At 39.5% G+C, this 18,378-nt stretch overlaps 1 protein-coding gene across 1 annotated transcript; it reads right to left on the bottom strand.

Moving 5' to 3' along the window:
- Nucleotides 1–6,256: 6,256 nt before the first annotated feature.
- Nucleotides 6,257–18,255, bottom strand: LOC105479146 (NRAS proto-oncogene, GTPase). The gene is made up of 7 exons (XM_011736969.2): nucleotides 18,128–18,255; nucleotides 17,519–17,646; nucleotides 15,433–15,611; nucleotides 11,355–11,514; nucleotides 10,319–10,442; nucleotides 9,940–9,978; nucleotides 6,257–9,836 (listed from the first exon to the last, which is right to left on the bottom strand). Exons 2-5 carry the CDS (start codon nucleotides 17,627–17,629, stop codon nucleotides 10,323–10,325), a joined length of 570 nt encoding a protein of 189 aa, XP_011735271.1. The 5' UTR covers nucleotides 17,630–17,646; nucleotides 18,128–18,255; the 3' UTR covers nucleotides 6,257–9,836; nucleotides 9,940–9,978; nucleotides 10,319–10,322.
- Nucleotides 18,256–18,378: the final 123 nt, after the last annotated feature.

The following is an 18,378-nucleotide window of genomic DNA, read 5'->3' as shown; positions in this document are numbered from 1 at the left end:
GTGCTCAGCCAAAAAACAACATTTGCTAGATTCCTTTGTGGCTAGAAGTGGCCATTTGACACAGCCTGGCCAACGTGATGTAAGCAGAATTGCTGGGTGGGATGTCTCCAAAAATTCTTTTAAAAGGGACCAGCTCAGCTGGCATATGTTTGCCTTTTGCCCTTCCTCTTCTTCCTGCCTGAAAAAGGAAATATGTGGATAGGGGGCTCCAAACCAACCATTGTTTTAACACAAATGGTGAGCAGGACAAGAGCCACATAAAGAGTATCCGAACAGAAACAAAGAATTAGGGTCCCTGATGCCATCCTAAAGCCACCATATTAGTCCAGGACTTCCCATATTTAGAATTCTTGTTTAATTAAAGAATGTTTTCTTAACAGACAGGGTCTCACTATGTTGCTCAGGCCAGGGTGTAGTGGTATTCATAGGAGTGATCGTACTACTCATCAGCACAGGAGTTTTGACCTGCTCTGTTTCAGACCTGGGCTGGTTCACTCCTTAGGCAACTTGGTGGTCCCTAACTCCTGGGAGGTCACCCTATTGATGCTGAAATTAGTATGGACACTTGATCAGCATAGATTACTATAGCCCAGAACTCCTGGACTCAAGCGATCCTCCTGCCTGAGCCTCCTGAGTAGCTGGGACTGCAAGCATGCAACACCATGCCCGGTCAGACTTCCTGATACATAAGAAAAATGGCCGGGCACTGTGGCTCATGCCTGTAATCCCAGCACTTTGGGAGGCCGAAGCAGGCAGATCACGAGGTCAAGAGATTGAGACCATCCTGATCAACACGGTGAAACCCCGTCTCTACTAAAAATACAAAAATTAGCTGGGTGTGGCGGCCTGTAGTCCCAGCTACTCGGGAGGCTCAGGCAGGAGAATTGCTTTAACTCGGGAGGCGGAGGTTGCAATGAGCTGAGATCACACCACTGCACTCCAGCCTGGTGACAGAGCGAGACTCTGTCTCAAAAAAGAAAAAGAAAAAGAAAAGAAAAGAAAAATAAATTTGTTTTAGTCACTGATTAGTCAGTTTTTTTTGGTTATTAGAAGCCAATGTAATTCTACCCAATAAGTCATTAGTTACCTCAAAGTTGGATAATTGCAATAGATTCCTAATTATCTCCCTTGCCTCCAATCCATATTGTATAATACCACCAGGTTAAATCTTCTGAAAAACCACTTGATCATTATATTCTCAGTTCGGAAACATTCAGTGACTCTTTTTTTTTTGAGGTGGAGTCCTGCTCTGTCGCTTCGTCTGGAGTGCAGTGGGGTGCTCTTGGCTCACTGCAACCTCCATCTCCTGGGTTCAAGCGATTTTTCCTGCCTCAGCCTCCCGAGTAGCTGGAATTACAGGTGCACACCACCACACCTAATTTTTGTATTTTTAGTACAGACAGGGTTTCACCATGTTGTCCAGGCTTGTCTCTAACTCCTGACCTCGAGCGATCTGCCTGGCTTGGCTTCCCACAGTGCTAGGATTACAGGCATGATCCACCGTGCCTTTATTTTTATGACTTTCTTAAGAAAATTTTCATGTAAGTAATCAAAAATGTAGTTCAAGAATGTTTATTGTAGCTAAACCTTTATGATCGTCAAAAGGCAGGAAAAACCCACATGTCTACAATAAAAGATTTAATAAAGCATGGTATAACCGTAAAGTAAAATGCCACACATTGAAATAATGATGTAGATGAATACATATTAACATGAAAAACATTCACAAAATGTTATTAGTGAAAATAATATTACAACAATGTATATATGGTATAATCTTGTCTTTGTAAAAAAAGAAAAGTATTAATTTACATATCACTCTAAGCATTGAAAGCAGCTTGAGTAGTTTACACTCTTATTCTTTCTGGGTAGTGTGATGATGATGATTTTTACCCCATTCTTTTGGCTTATGTACATTTTCTACCATGAACAAGTATTATTTCTATCACCAGGAAACAAACTCTGAATTTAAAGCAAAACAAAAATAAAAATCTCAGTTGTATCATCGTTTGCAACCTTCAAGAAAAACGCCCAGAAATTCCCTCTAATGGGAAAAATCTATCTACTCATTCTTTTTCTCTAATTAAGCACGCGTTTCTTCAGGCATAAGCATATAAGATAAACTAGGCTCATTTAATTCTATTTTTGTTTTAGTTTTCAGCGAAAATATTGTTTTCTATGTCTTTTTTAAAAATTATACTTCAAGTTCTGGGATACATGTGCAGAACGTGCAGTTTTGTTACATAGGTATACACATGCCATGGTGGTTTGCTGCACCCATCAACCTGTCACCTACAGTAGGTAGTTCTTCTAATGTTTTCCCTCCCCTAGCCCCCCATCTATTTTTTATGTCTTTTGAAATGATTGGTGTGCAGATATTTCAGCTATGTGATGGACCACATCAGTTGGAGCTAACCTAGGGACTTAACCATTGTTTACAACATTATTTTAGGGGAAATCATTCTAAGATCCAAATATCAACTTTACAAAGGTACTTTTTAAATAAGAGATTTCTTGTAGTTCATTCAGTTGGAGATACCTGAGGATCTGCGGGAAGCAGATGACCTTGTACAGGAATGAACTGTACACAGATTGCTGTGCTTGGCTCCTTATTGTCCAGAAAGCCCTTACCTCCATTCTGCTATAGCAGGTCTCCCTCCCTGCTGTGAAACTTGCTGGGGCTCCCACCTCTTTCCAACTTGTTCATCACCCCACATCCTTCAATGCCTCAATGACCACAGTAAGTTGTGGTTGAGAAGACAGCATACCAAAGGGTTCTGTGGGGCTGAGGGTGACTGTCGGTAAACTGCCAGCTCCATTTTTTTTGTTACATTGCTTCAGTGGGAGCAGTTCTGAGTTCATTACAACTTCCAGTTTAGGAATAGAACTGGAACATAGTTGCCAGCAGCAACCATAGATTTTGTCATCCTGTTAGAGGTGTATAACAATTCCTTTATACTTAAGGAATGCGTTTTGGTTTGGAGCATAACCAAACCTGTGGAATGATGAGGCATTTTATGGTACTTTACTACATTCAGTCTCATTTTCCCGTCAGTAGTAATTTCCCCTACATGCCTAAAAATAAAGAAGTCAAATTTTTAAGACACATCCTTTTCCGTGAGACAAACTGACTTTATTTCCTGTCTCTGGAATGGAACTGAAATTCAGCAATTTGCTTTAAACAAAACAAGCTGTACTTCAGCAGTGTACTATGTTCTGTTAGAGGAGAGAGGGAGGCATACTATGGGGTCCCTGCAATAAAAACAGTGCTAGATAGTGTTCTAACTTATTGTTTCTTGTTGATGTTGTTTTTACTATATATTAACTTATCTAATTTTCACAATAGTCTTTTGAAGAACTATTATTTCTTCCATGTTACAGTTGAAAAACTTCAGGTATGGAGAGGTTGACTTGCTCAAGGTCAGACAACTAATAAGTGGTAGAAGGGGCATTCAAGGCAAGGTATTCTGGCTCCAGAGTGGGGTCTCTTAAGCACTATGTTATACACCATCTCACTATTATGTAGAGTGCAATGAACATGATTGTGTCTATAGAATATTGGGATCTGGACTAGACTTGAGGTTGTGATCTAGTGATTCCCACTTTGATAGATAGTCGTAGAAGTAGATTGGTGAAGTCAAGTGGTTTTTATACTTTTACTTATGAAATCTTTTTTTTAAACTAAATCTTTTCTTCCCCCCACTAGAGACAGGGTCTCACTCTGTGGGCCAAACTGGAATGCAGTGGTGCCATTATAGCTTACTGCAGCCTCAAACTCCTGGGCTCAAGTGATCCTCCTGCCTCAGTTTCCTGAATAGCTAGGACTACAACAGGTGCGGGGCTAGCTAAGTTTTAAAACATTGTAGAGACAGGGTCTTGCTATGTTGCCCAGGCTGGTCTTGAATTCCTGGCCTCAAGTGTGGCCTCAAATGTGGCCTCAAGTGATCCTCCCACCTTGGCCTCCCAAAGTGCTGGGATTACAGCGTGAGCCACCATGCGCAGTCACTAGTAGTTTTTAAGCCATGCTGCTCAGTCCTTGGAGTATAAAGGAGACTTTTAGGAGAGGCTGAATGGCTGTGGTTCTGCTCCTCCTCCCTTGTCCCCCAACTTCAAGGAAGGAGGAGGAGGTAGGGTGAAGAACCGGTTGGGAAGAAGTGGGAGTTCCCAACAAGTTTCACACCAGATTAATTCCACGTTCATCTCTTTCATTTCAGGCTTTCATTCAAGATTTAGTTTGAGGCTGGGCATGGTGGCTCACACTTGGAATCTCAGCACTTTCAGAGGCCAAGGTGGGAGGATCACTTCATTTGCCATGCTAGTTTCATTTTGGACTTTAATAGTAAATGTCAAACTCCTCAGCTTCACAGGCAAAACAAGCATACACTTAAAAGATCTCTTGATCTAACTTTCAACATGTCTTTACACTTTATACCATTGATTTACAAAAATATTCCTATCAGGAATGTTGGGTCTCAGTTGTAAATGTGAATTGATTTACAAGAAAATGTTTTCAAATAATGTGCAAGTTTTCTTTCAGACTGAATTATAATCCACACATTTCAAGCTCCTACAGAAAGTATCGATAGCGCCAATTGTATCATGTCCACAGCATCCATTCGGGAAGATTGCCTTTCCTAACCTGGGTATTTCAGGCTGCTGCAAATAAAAGAGCCTGCTAGTAGGCAACTGCTAGCTACAACCACATCCTCCCCTATCAGGCACGTAGCTGCCTCTATCTTTAGAAACATTTAATACAACTCTAAGACCCAATATTGCAGGTGCTACCCATTTTTACTTCATATGGCTTCTACAAGTTGATGGTAATCTGAATTTATACTAGGTAAGAGACTAAGTTCATTCCTCCCCTCCATTCCCCATTCCCACCCCTGCTCCCCACCAACATCAATAGTTTATAATAGACTATTTTGGTGCAAGTGTGAAGTAAATCATGTGGTAGAATACAACTGCAAATAAGAATGGTCAACTCAACTCTTGGTTCATGAATCTGAACCCTCTTATATTCCTTTTGCAACTGGAAAGAATGTTTATCTCCATTTTGTATGTTCCTGAAGTTCCAGTTTTCTTTTATTAAGGTAAAGGGTCACATTTCACCGCCCAGTTACTTTCATAAGTATTACAAAGCATACCCTTCCCACTTGGAAACTGGACATTGATTCTCTCTGTGCTCTCATGGAGCTGGACATGCTCAGTTTTGCAAAATGATCACTAGCAAGGCCTCTTGGCCTCTTCTCATGTATTTATGGATATCAAATAACTCATGCAACTATGTTGGCCTTTCAGTGACCTTAAGTATTGCTTATGAGAACAGAAACCTTAATAGCACAGAGATGCACAGGACATTCCCTCATATTCCAAATAAGTTTCTTTAGGTACCTTCTCATTATTTCCGTAGCTTTATTTTGCTGAACGGAATAGCAGTTCTCACCAGAAAACATCCTTTCCTCTTTTCTGTTATTAGAGGGTCAAATATTGGAACAAAATTTTGTAAAATGTGTATGAAAAAGAAACAGAATTGTGGACTGTTTCTCTCTCAAACTATCACCTAGGCCTCTATATGATGTGATAGTTTGAAAGATACAAAGTCCATAATTCTTTCTTTTTCATATACATTTTACAATTATTTATACTCTTTCTAGTTGTCCTAGCTAGAAAAAATACTGTCATTTAAAATTGGTTTTCCCAAGCTTGCTTCAGCCACATGTTAATGACCTACCTTCCCTGCCTCCTTTTTAAGAAAAAAAAGTGAAGAAGAAAAATTGTGATAAGTCTTTCGTAGAGTAAACCAAGGTCTCCAAAATTACAGTATTCCAGTGTTAGTTGAAAATGCCTAGATTTGATATTATTCTTTTAAAAATCTCCTTAAGGTTGAGAAATCTGATATATCCTAATTCAACTCTCCAATTTTGTAAGTGAAGAAACTGGGCCAGCGTAGTAAAATTATATTGGGCCTCAAGTTCTCCAGCCCCTAGCATCAATGCTCCTCCACCTATACCAAGATTGCTAGATTGTGCAGTAATGCAAAAACGAGACAAAAGAGCTCCAATGGCATCTTAATGTATGCAAATCTGACAAATAGCTATGAATCATCCGCAGGGTAATACTTTAAAGCAGGCTTTGATATATTTTATATTATGATGAAACAAGGAACTCAGATATTCCAACACTTCCAAATGTCATATCCAGAAGTTTGAAATTAGTATTAGCGCTTTAGTGAATATAAGAATTACGACTAAGCCAAGAACTTCCAGTTTTTATTTTTTAAACATCATTTAACAAGAAAAACATTCAACCAAATTAAAAAGAATTAGGTTGGATTAATTTACAATAAAATAATCAACTTAAAATATCAGCCCTTCCATTTAGGGCCAAGGAGGCCAATAGTTCCTGTTTAAACAGCAGAATTGCACAATTATTTTTACCTATATTTGATGGCACAAAAAAATAGAAGTCTTACAACTTCCACAGACACCCTCCCCTCCCTCCAGAGTAGAGTTCATCATACAATTCCATCTTAGGTCAGTACTCAGGCTTTTAAAAATCATCTTACATTTTGAAATATAATACAACTACTCTGGTAACAAGAATACTTTTAAAACAATTCTTATAGAAAACAAATACCTTAGATAATTGTGTGGCACATTAGACTGCTCAAAGAAACAGCAAAGATGAAAAATAATGTACAAGAATTATAGTCCCTTGTTTATAGAAACCATCCAAATAAAATATTTTCCCTAATTTTCCTTGCTTCTTATAATTTATTAGCAGAGATGAATTACAAGAAGCAGAATGCACCATTTTTTGGTTCTTGGTTGTAGCTGCCAGCTTAGGAGTTCATGACTATAAATATAAAGCAAATATGATTATGCTCACAAGTTCTGGAATGGGAAAAAACTCCAGATATGTCTAAAGTGTTTCTCTATCCTTGCTTTCAAGTCATGACAAAAAAATTCACAGCAGTTTAAAGGATGGTGAAAGACTAAACATGGGCCCACTAAAATAGAGATTAACTTTACCTATTACACTCCTATAGTGAAAATTGTAGTAAGTATGATATTGTATTAAGTAACGTTCTATAGTAAGCTGTTGGAGCAAACACAGCATTTAACAGGTTCATTTACAGACCAGGCATGGTAGCCTTTAGACAGAACATCTTATTTTCACACTCTTGAACATGTAACCTTTAAAAAAACCAAAAGGAATATGTAACTTATGACAGCTGGCCAGGCACTTAAATCTGGGGAAAGAGAAGGATTTTGAGGTAAACTAGAATTATTTTCAGCAATCACAAACATAGCCTAAAAACCACGTTTTACATCACACTGAAGTTATTCAGCTTTTAACTATAGTTTGTCACTCCTTTGTGCCAAAATTCACACCTAGGTGTAACTTTTTTTTTTTTTTTTTGGAGACAAGTCTCACTCTGTCACCCAGGCTGCAGTGTGGTGGCATGATCTCCGCTCACTGTAACCTCCACCTCCTGGGTTCAAGTGATTCTCCTGCCTCAGCCTCTCAAGTAGCTGGGACTACAGGCATGGGCTACCATACCCGGCTAATTGTAACTTCTTAAGAAGCTATTCAAAGAACATACTCAAGTCTGAATTTTGGCCCCATTTAGAAACTTCTGTGCTTAGAACATACTTGAGAAAACTGTAAGTATATACACACAAGGGCTATTGGCACAGGAGCCCAAGATGAGTATCTTTCTCCCTAATTTGACATCAAATTTAATAGATTTTTAAGGAAAAGAATCACACTGCCAGTCACAGACACTAAAAAAAAAAAAAAAAAAAATGACTGAGGTGATAAGCCTCAGGAAAATTACAGAGTAACACGGCTCCAGAAGGAGCAGAAACAGAAAAGCAGAATTTCTGTTTACAAATGATGATAGTACTGTGAAAGCTCCCAGAATTAGCAGTAAGGAGCACAACTCTCCAGGTTCATTATACTCTGGGCACAGTATATGTTTCTTCTTTTCTGAATTTCAAGGTAATATGACATTTGCTTAATAAATGAAAATTCCTAATATAGAAGATGTAGGACCTCAGTAAGTATTTAGATATTAAAGACAGGAACAAAGTGGCCATTTTGGAATTAGTCTTTTATCAAAAGTTATCCAAGTCTGTTTTTCATGAGAATTACCAGGGTATTATCTGCAAATGAAAATGCCAAGCCTCCAAATCCTTATAACTATCAATTAATTATATTTTCCATTCCTGTCTCAACAATTTCAACTTCCTGTTTTGAGCAAACTCATCAGCTTAATCAACATCTTGTTTTAAACCCTTCAAAGAACATTATGAGTAAAGAAAATTTAAAACATTTTTCAGCTGAGACATCCTCATTCTCAAATGAGAATATTGGCTTTAGAGTTTCTACATGGTTAAAAGAAAAAAAAAGGTTTAAATACGTGATACCGAGTTTTCCAGTCATGGTAAAGGGTTTGTGCTAACTGATCTCTTCTTTCCTTGCAGGGCTAACTACAGGCACCCAGCAAAAGTACTAGTTGGAGTTAATGGTGCAATGAGCAAATGTAGAAGAATTTCTTTCTCTGTGATGCTAACTGGATTGTTCAAGTTTTGAAACTGTGACCCTGGTCCATTAGCACCATGCTTTACTCAACTGAAATAATCAAGCCCCTCCTGCTGTGGGGGAAGCTGTAGAAGATGGGGTAAGAAGGGGATTGGGGGCAATTATATACATCATTAAGATACCATGATATACAGTGAAAATGTAATTTGTTAATATACTATATTTGAGGTTTGAAAATCACTGATCACAGCTATTAAATAACAATGCACCAAAGTTTTACAATATTTGAACACCTGCAAATGTAGAGCTTTCTGGTATGACCCAAATTTGAATACAAATGGAAGTTCATTGAATAGTAGGTTTATCAGTAAGCTAGAGGAAACGAATTACATACATTGTATAGGTAGTAACCTATGAAAAAAGTGGAGATTAGGTAAAAATTAAGTGAAATTACTCATATGCTTTCAGTTTCATCTTTCTCCTGGGAAAGCCCCAAAACAGGCCTCTGGAAAACCAACTTCATACATGTACAAAATGGCATCTGCTCTCAAACAGATATAGCTTTCCCTCAATGGTTGATAAGTCACAGAAGTATCTCAGACATTCATTTCATGCATAAGGATTTTTGAGACATCTATTCCATTGAAATATTATAAAGGAAGTCTACAAACCACTTCTAGGAAAAAGGCACTTCACTGTGAAAGTTGGATTTAGTTACGTCAAAGTAGTGAAGACTAGGATAGACTCAAAATTCAGTATTCATTTTTGTATTTATGAATCTAGAGCAGATGCCAGTTTAGAGAATACAGCCGAAAACATTATAAACAAACCAAACAGCAATAACTATATTCTTGGCAAAACAGTAATTTATGACATTTCTCCAAAAATTAGCATAGTTCTAAGTTCAACAGTAAAAAGAAAAAAAAAAATCACCAGCAGTTGCTACTTTAGAGCTCAAGACACTGTTTCCAACAGAATTTCACGTTTGCGGTTTGGTTCTCTGTTTCAGACATGAACTGCTTTTCAGATGAAAAACCTGGGGTGGCAGAGGTGTGTTTGTGCTGTGGAAGAACCCAGGGCAGAAAAATAACAGGGAGTAACAAGAGGTGCATTTCTCTGGTCAGACAGCCAAGTGAGGAGGTAGTTATTCTGAGAACTTCTCAAATAGAGAGTACTGTACTAAACTACTGAGAGCTGGGGAAGTAGCAGGAGCTTCTCTGTGAGACTGAAGATAGCAACAGGAATACTTCTCCTCCAGGGAAGTCAGGACCAGGGTGTCAGTGCAGCTGAAATAAAAACAGAATTTGTGTAAGTGACACATTCAGAGTATAAGAAAAACAAGTATACGAAATTAACAGGAATGAGAATACATTTCCAAACTTGTCCTACCTTGAAAGTGGCTCTTTTCTGATAGAACTTTAAAAGTATCTGTAAACAAAGAACACAAACCATGTCATTATTATCTAGTTTCAAAGTAGTGATCCTTCAAATTCCTGGTCATTGCCAGGAATAGGGTATGCCTACATTTCATAAATAATGTCTTATAATTTCTAATGTTAGCAAAAATATAAAGATACCTGTAGAATAATCAAATGTTTTAAATACTTTAGACCTCAGTACTTTCAGAAAGGATGCCATATGGAAAATATGCAGAAAAGAATAGGCAGAAGCTCAAATAACATATAGACGATAACACTAACACTCCTCCAAAAATTGACCAATACTAAATACTAAGATTTATAATTATGCCAAGAAACCATATGCTTACCTTGTTACATCACCACACATGGTAATCCCATACAACCCTGAGTCCCATCATCACTGCTGTTGAGTTTTTTCATTCGGTACTGGCGTATTTCTCTTACCAGTGTGTAAAAAGCATCTTCAACACCCTATAAAAGGAAAAAATGAAAAAAAATGAGAGAGCTAACTCAACGGACACAATCCAAATTGTAAGCTCTCTTGCACTTGTATCTCTTTATGTGGACATAAGATTCCAATTACATAATGAATAGCTGATAAAATAAAATATGGTGATTTAAGGAAGAGAACACTAAATTTCACATTCCTATTGAATCACATGAACAGGCTGATAGAAAAATGGCACATTTTGCCAAATAAACATTCAGGCAAAGGAAAAGGGTAATGTGAGACATACAGAACAAAACTACATTAAACTAAAGACTCCATTCAGGAGACTTAAGCCCTAAACAGGAGCTGGTTTTGACAGAGAAATAACTAATGTTTATAAATATTTTTAGTCAAGGATCTTCAGAAGAAATATTTGTGGATGTTAATGCAGGAGTAAACATGCCATAATAGACTATTAATACATTCATTTTGGGTTTAAACAAGCGATAAAAAAAAAGAACACTATTAAAAATGCCTAACAACAGGCCGGGCGTGGTGGCTCACGCCTGTAATTCCAGCACTTTGGGAGGTCCAGGTGGGAGGATCACTTGAGGCCAGGAGTTCGAGACCAGCCTGGGCAACATGGTAAAACCCCATCTCTACTAAAAGCACAAAAATTAGCCAGGCATGATGATGCGCCCGTAGTCCCAGCTACTTGGGAGGCTGAGGCAGGAGAATCACTTGAATCCAAGAGACGGAGGCTGCAGTGAGCTGAAATTGCACCACTGCACTCCAGCTTAGAAGACAGAGTGAGACTGTGCCTAAAAAAGAAGAAAAGAAAAAAATGCATAACAAAGAATATGAACATGGATCACATCTCTACCAGAGTTAATCAACTGATGTTCTCTCGCCTAGAGCAAACTGTTGCACAAATGCTGAAAGCTGTACCATACCTGTCTGGTCTTGGCTGAGGTTTCAATGAATGGAATCCCGTAACTCTTGGCCAGTTCGTGGGCTTGTTTTGTATCAACTGTCCTTGTTGGCAAATCACACTTGTTTCCCACTAGCACCATAGGTACATCATCTGAGTCTTTTACTCGCTTAATCTGCTCCCTAAAAACGGGAATATATTATCAGAATATAAGAAAAACAAGATTAGGCTGGGTGCAGTGGCTCATGCCTGTAATCTCAGCACTTTGGGAGGCTGAGGAGGGCAGATTGCTAGAACCCAGGAGTTCTGAGATTAGCCTGGGCAACATGGCAAAACCCGGTCTCTACAAAAAATATAAAAATTGGGCCAGGTGCAGTGGCTCACACCTGTAATCCCAGCACTTTGGCTGAGGTGGGCGGATCACAAGGTCAGGGTCTGGCCACTAGAGTGAAACCCCATCTCTACTAAAAATACAAAAATTAGCCAGGTGTGGTGGCAGGCACCTGTAGTCCCAGCTACTCGGGAAGCTGAGGCAGGAGACTCGCTTGAACCCGGGAGGCGAAGATTGCAGCGAGCCACGATCACGCCACTACACTCTAGCCTGGGCGACAGAGTGAGACTCCATCCCCACCCGTCAAAAAAAAAAAAAAAAAAGTATATATACACACACACACACACACACACACACACACACATATATTATAGCTGGGTGTGGTGGCGCATGCCTGTAGTCCCAGCTAATTGGGAGACTGAGGTGGGAGGATCACCTGGGCCCAGAAAGGTCGAGGCTGCAGTGAGCCATAATTGTTCCACTGCACTCCAGCCTGGGCAGCAGGAAAAAAGAAAGAAAAGAAAGGGAAGAAAGAAAAGAAAAAAAAAAAAAGGAAAAGGAAAGAGAGAGAGGGAGAAAGAGCAAGAGAAAGAAAGACAAGATTTCAGGAAGGAATAAATGGCTAGGGCAAAAAAGAAATTAGCAAATTTTATGTAGCCCTATTAACTTCTAGTATTTTTGCTTTTTTCTACCACTTAGAGAAGACGTTGTATATGAAGGAGACTGCTTTAGACTTGATGCAACAGCCATCAGGAAGCCATAAGTACAAGCTCACCTTCTACTGGAAGTGGATGGGTATTTTATCCTGACAGATGCCCTAGTTAGGCTCCTGGATTCTCCAAAGAACTTGGCTCTGGATTTAATTGGCAACTAGAAATCACTCCTTAGATTAAGGTCTAAAGTATAAAAAGTGAAGCTCACTGCTGCTAATAACTGGCGTGACAGTATTTAATGGAAGGCAATCTATCACTTTTGAAGATGGGTGGTGCTCAAACATTTTCTTCAAACAAATTATAGATGAAGCTGGGCATGGTGACTCCCACCTATAGTCTTAGCACTCTGGGAGATTGAGGTGGGAGGACCACTTGACCTAGGAGTCTGAGACCAGCCTGGGTAACCTGGTGAAACCTTGCTTCTACAAAAAATACAAAAATTAGCTGGGCATGGTGGCACATGTGCCTGTGGTTCCAGCTATTCGGGAAGCAGAGGTGGGAGGATCCCTAGATCCCTGAGAGGTTGAGCCCTGAGAGTGTCATGTCACCGCACTCCGGCTTGGGCAACAGAGGGAGACTCCTCCTCAAAAAAACTAAAACAGGCTGGGCACGGTGGCTAACACCTGTAATCCCAGCACTCTGGGAGGCCGAGTTAAGTGGATCACCTGAGGTCAGGAGTTTGAAACCAGTCCAGCCAACATGGTGAAACCCCATCTCTACTAAAAATAAAAAAAAAAAAAACTAGCCGGGCATGGTGGTGGACGCCTGTAATTCCAGCTACTTGGGAAGCTGAGGCAGGAGAACCTCTCAAACCCGGGAGGCGGAGGTTGCAGTGAGCCGAGATCGCACCATTGTACTCCAGCTTGGGCAACAAGAGCGAAACTCAGTCTCAAAAAAAAAAAAAAGAAAAAAAAAAAAAAGAAAAACTAAAACAAAACATTGTATCTGGAAGCCCAACCTATACAACAGAAAACTAAGAACTGCTCTTAGTAAAGGGAGGCTGAAGCATCTAGAACTCCTGACAACGCCCCCTTCAATGACATGTAAGACACACCACACCTGGGAAAACTATTGCTTTAGATTGTCTTGACCAACACAATCCAACAGTACTTTATGTGATGATGGAAATGGTCTATATCTGTACTGTTCAACATGGTAGCCACTAGTAGCTATTGAGCATTTGGTGGTCAAGGAACTAATTTTTAAATTTTATTTAATCTTAATTAACTATAAATAACTACATACTGCACAGTACTGTTCTAGACTCTACCCCTGGATTACCCACAAGATCATGCATCTGAACTACACTCTATTGGCTGTTTGCAAAACTATGCTTGATGGCAGTAGCCTACATTAAGGGATAAGACAGCCTAAAGCACCTGGACCATGTCACTGTTAGGTTACTAGTGATTTTTACATTAAACAAGCCTCTTTGAGGATCCATGGGAAAATTTCCTTCTAGTAGCAATATAATTCTGCTTCTTCTGAGCAACTTAACTGCTTTCAGCATACAGATACTGAATCTTTCAGTTGGCTACTTTCTTTTTCACAACAGTGACCAAATTGTAGCCCACCTTTAGAAAGTCATTGGAGCTTCATGCACAATCACACAATATGCTCATTCCTAAATTTGTTTTATTTCCTTTACCCTATTTTTTTGGTCTCACTTAAGCCTATTTTTCATTAATTTTATCTTGCTCTACTATATGCATTTTCATAAGATGTTTTAAATACTCTTTGGTTTGAGGTAAGGCATACAGAAAAATGAACAAATTTCTTGTAAGAAAGAAATGACTTCTAGAAATTCAACAAACATTTATTAGATGCACGCCACCAAGTGTGGGCATTTTATTAAGTACTGCTATTACTTTTAGACAATAAAAATGGGAAGTACAACAGGTTAGGAAAAGAACACTTGAATTCAGCTTTGGACCAATCTGCTTTTGAGAGCAGACATCTTCACATGGACAGGAAATAAGCCAAGACTCAAATCTTTAGGCAGAACCCTTAAGTTGCATTTACTGTGTGCCAGGCACTATTCTGAGTGATATGCATATTTATTAAAACTGTAATCTTCACAACAACTCTATGAGGTAGGTATTATTATTTAAATAGAGCTAGGTTTCAATCCAGGTAGAATTCCTATTCTTAACCATTATATTACTCTGTTTAAGAACACTGTGCTAAGAAAAAGGAGCTTTGGGTTTTTGGTCCCGGCTCTGCTACTAATAACAATCCTGACTCCAAAACCTAACAAACCACCTTCTGAACTCTTTCTGATTCTGCAAAATAAGAATATTGTACTAGAATTTTTATGGTCCAATCTAGCTTTGAAACTTTATGGTTCTATGGACAAAGTCTATCTTTATGTTCCTTTGCTTTGTTTTCATCTTTATGTACTCCCTATTTACTTTTTTCTATCATTTTGTTTTTTATTTTTAATTTTTTATGGAGACAGAATCTTGCTCTGTTGATTAGGCTGGAGTGCAGCAGTGCAGTGGAGTGAGCATGCCTCGACCTCCTGAGCTCACGTGATCCTCCAACCTCTGCCTCCCGAGTAGCTGCCACCATGTGTGACTAATTTTTTTATTTTTATTTTTGTAGAGAAAGGGTCTTGCTCTGTTGCCCAAGCTGGTCTCCAACTCCTGGGCTCAAAGTGATCCTCCCGCCTTGGCATCCCAGAGCACTGACATTCCAGGTGTGAGCTACTGTGCCTGGCCCATCTTTTCCATTACATAGTCAAAGATGTTTCTTGGAGATGTTTTCCTCTCTGAAATTCCTTTGTGATCTCCAATTACAACAACTCTGGTTCCGAGTTGTTCCCAGTAGCAAGCTTCACTTATGTATTATCAAACATTATAGTAACAGTATATTATACAAAATAAATTCCAGTATTAACTTTCAGTAATTACCCTAGATTCTCAATGTCAAACAACCTAAAACCAACTCTTCCTGTAATTAAAAAGCTCTATCTTCCCTAGTGTGTGAACCTCATTTCCCTATAAAGCTTCAGAACACAAAGATCATCCTTTCAGAGAAAACAATGCTCCTAGTACCTGTAGAGGTTAATATCCGCAAATGACTTGCTATTATTGATGGCAAATACACAGAGGAAGCCTTCGCCTGTCCTCATGTATTGGTCTCTCATGGCACTGTACTCTTCTTGTCCAGCTGTATCCAGTATGTCCAACAAACAGGTTTCACCATCTATAACCACCTGTTTTCTGTAAGAATCCTGCGGGTGTGGAGGGTAAGGGAAGGAGGGAGGTTCAATTTTTATTAAAAACCACAGGGAATGCAATGCTATTGTCAAGGTCAAATAAGCCTCTAACTATTCAAGCCCATTTCTGCCTATCTGGTTTGTCCCTCAAATTGCTAATATAAAATCACAAACAAAAAGTATCCAATATCACCCTATGTAAAAGAAAACCCACCAAATTCTATATGCCTGCAGAAAATAAAGATGGTCACTCTGTTCCTGGAAAAGATTAAAAAAACACAGTAACTCAAATGACAAGTCTACTGCAGCCAGGAGGCTACAGATTAGGTACCTAGTGTATTTCACTAAGCTATGAACTGTACTATTTTATTTGTGCTGTTTATTTTACTTTAAGAAATCTAAACATACCTTCACCAATTATAACCTGGCCCTATATACATCATTTGTGTTTATGACTAAATAAACAAATACCTTTTGTTTCAGAGAAGGTTATAACACTAAATATGTTTTTTCTCATGACAGACGTACCTTTGGGAAATATTCCTGAATCAAATTCTTAAAGGTTCCAAACAAGGTATAGTTATGATTAATTTCTCAGGAAGACAGACAGGCATAGATCATATAAAAAAAAAACTTTCATTTTGGTTTTATGGCAACAGGCCCTTTACTTGTATTTTAATGTCATCACACTTGGAGAAGTCTCTGGAGTACTGGAAGTGCTCTATGCGGTTATCTGGGTGGTAGCTACATGACTATATAAAAACGCAAAAAGCACTGGGTTCTAGACATAAAATTTATGAATTTTACTTATGTAAATTGCTCAATAAACCAAACATTTAAAAATATTTAATTAAAATATTAAACATATCATGTAAAATATTAAAGCTGTTAGGCTGGAAATAAAGATTTTGCCAAGGGTTAGCAACCAATTTTTTTTTATAGTTAGTTTGCATCAATTAAACACTAGTAGCCAGATGGTAGGGAGGCCAGGTGTTGATTAAAATAATCTCTAAAGTTAGGCATTTCTAAACTGAACAAAATTACAAAACCATTTGTTTATTTATCTATTTATTTATTCATTTATTTTTTGAGAAGGAGTCTCCCTGTGTCGCCCAGGCTGAAGGGCTGTGGCGTGATCTCGGCTCACTGCACCCTCTGCCTCCGGTTCAAGCGATTCTCCTGCCTCAGCCTCCTGAGTAGCTGAGATTACAGGTGCGTGCCACCACACCCAGCTAATTTTTGTATTTTTAGTAGAGATGGGGTTTCACCATGTTGATCAGGCTGGTCTTGAACTCCTGACATCGTGATCTGCCCGCCTCCGCCTCCCAAAGTGCTGGGATTACAGGCGTGAGCCACCGCGTCCGGCAAAACCCTTTATTTAAAGAGCCTTAGATGCCACTTACTGAAGACAATCTGTACCATGAACCCTCACAATACAATAGAATCTCTAAGTACCATTACATAGTACTTTACCATTCATAAATAACTTAAATATATTAACTTTCCATAACATCCCTGTGTGGTAGGCAGGACAAGTTTATGATAATACATGAGGAAAATGAGGTTGAGAGAGATTCATTTGCTCAATATCACACAACTAAACAATCTCCCATACAGTCTCGCTACTATGGCCTGTGTTTCTCATGTAATAGAGCTGTCATATATGAAGAAACTCACGAATGAACTCAACACTGAGTTTGCAAGTTTACAGAACTGTTAAAAACTGGACGTTTTAGAAACTTCAGCAGCTAATAAAAATGAACTGTTCTCTATAAACACGTTAAGCTTATTGCATAACTGAATGTAGTACCCAAAATAACTTTTACTTTCTCTCCTCTTATTCCTTTAATAAAGAATATAGGTAAAGATGATCTGACACGTGAGAGACAGGGTCAGGTCAGCGGGCTACCACTGGGCCTCACCTCTATGGTGGGATCATATTCATCTACAAAGTGGTTCTGGATTAGCTGGATTGTCAGTGCGCTTTTCCCAACACCACCTGCTCCAACCACCACCAGTTTGTACTCAGTCATTTCACACCAGCAAGAACCTGTTGGAAACCAGTAATCAGGGTTAATCGGCGAGCACCACAGCTAAAGTACTTTAAAGCTTTCTATAATCAATGGAAATGAAAACCCTAGCGTAACCTGCCATTTGGTTCTTAAAGTGACTCGGGAACGCAAAAACACCGGACCAATATCGGCATCACATTTCTGGAGTAGTTTTCTAGCAACCCCCACCCTTGGCTATTTTTCAACAGTCCTTGGGCCCCGCCCTCGCCTAAGCAATGGAAATCCCCCTTCCTATTACTCCCCGAAGCCTTCTCAGCTCTAGCGGGAAGCCTCCAGGCCGCAACTCCTTCCCATTCTCCCTTCTGCCTCCAAAGATCTCCCCACGTAGGCACCAAATGGAAGGACCCCCGCCCAAGGCCTTTGTCTCCAGCTGGTAGATTCTGCTCGATTTCTGGCATCAGTGAAACGCCTGAACATTCCACAGCCCAAAGCCAAACACTATGCATGCGAGAAACTTACCTCAAGCTCCACTGCCTCTGCTTTGGACAGATTCAGGACCACAGCAGGGAAAATTGTTGGAGACCCCGGAACCGCCATGAACAGCCCCCACCAGGGAGCGGCACTTCCGGCCCCGCCCGCTACGTAATCAGTCGGCGCCCCAGGCGCCTGTGTCCCCGCCCCGGCCACGTGGGCCTCGGAACCAGGAGTCATGCGGCAGGCCGCACCCAGACCCGCCCCTCCCACACGGGACGTTCAATAATGAAAGCGCT

The sequence above is a fragment of the Macaca nemestrina genome, chromosome 1 (genome assembly GCF_043159975.1).
Source record: "Macaca nemestrina isolate mMacNem1 chromosome 1, mMacNem.hap1, whole genome shotgun sequence".
NCBI classification, from domain to species: domain Eukaryota; kingdom Metazoa; phylum Chordata; class Mammalia; order Primates; family Cercopithecidae; genus Macaca; species Macaca nemestrina.
This window is presented reverse-complemented; position numbering and strand designations above follow the sequence as displayed.

Coding starts and splice junctions, on each gene's coding strand:
- LOC105479146 (XM_011736969.2), bottom strand. CDS start 17,629: ATGACTGAGTACAAACTGGTGGTGGTTGGAGCAGGTGGTGTTGGGAAA. Junction 11,515..15,432: donor GCGGATATTAACCTCTACAG/GTACTAGGAGCA, acceptor TCCCGTTTTTAG/GGAGCAGATTAAGCGAGTAA. Junction 10,443..11,354: donor CCTCAGCCAAGACCAGACAG/GTATGGTACAGC, acceptor TTCCTTTTATAG/GGTGTTGAAGATGCTTTTTA.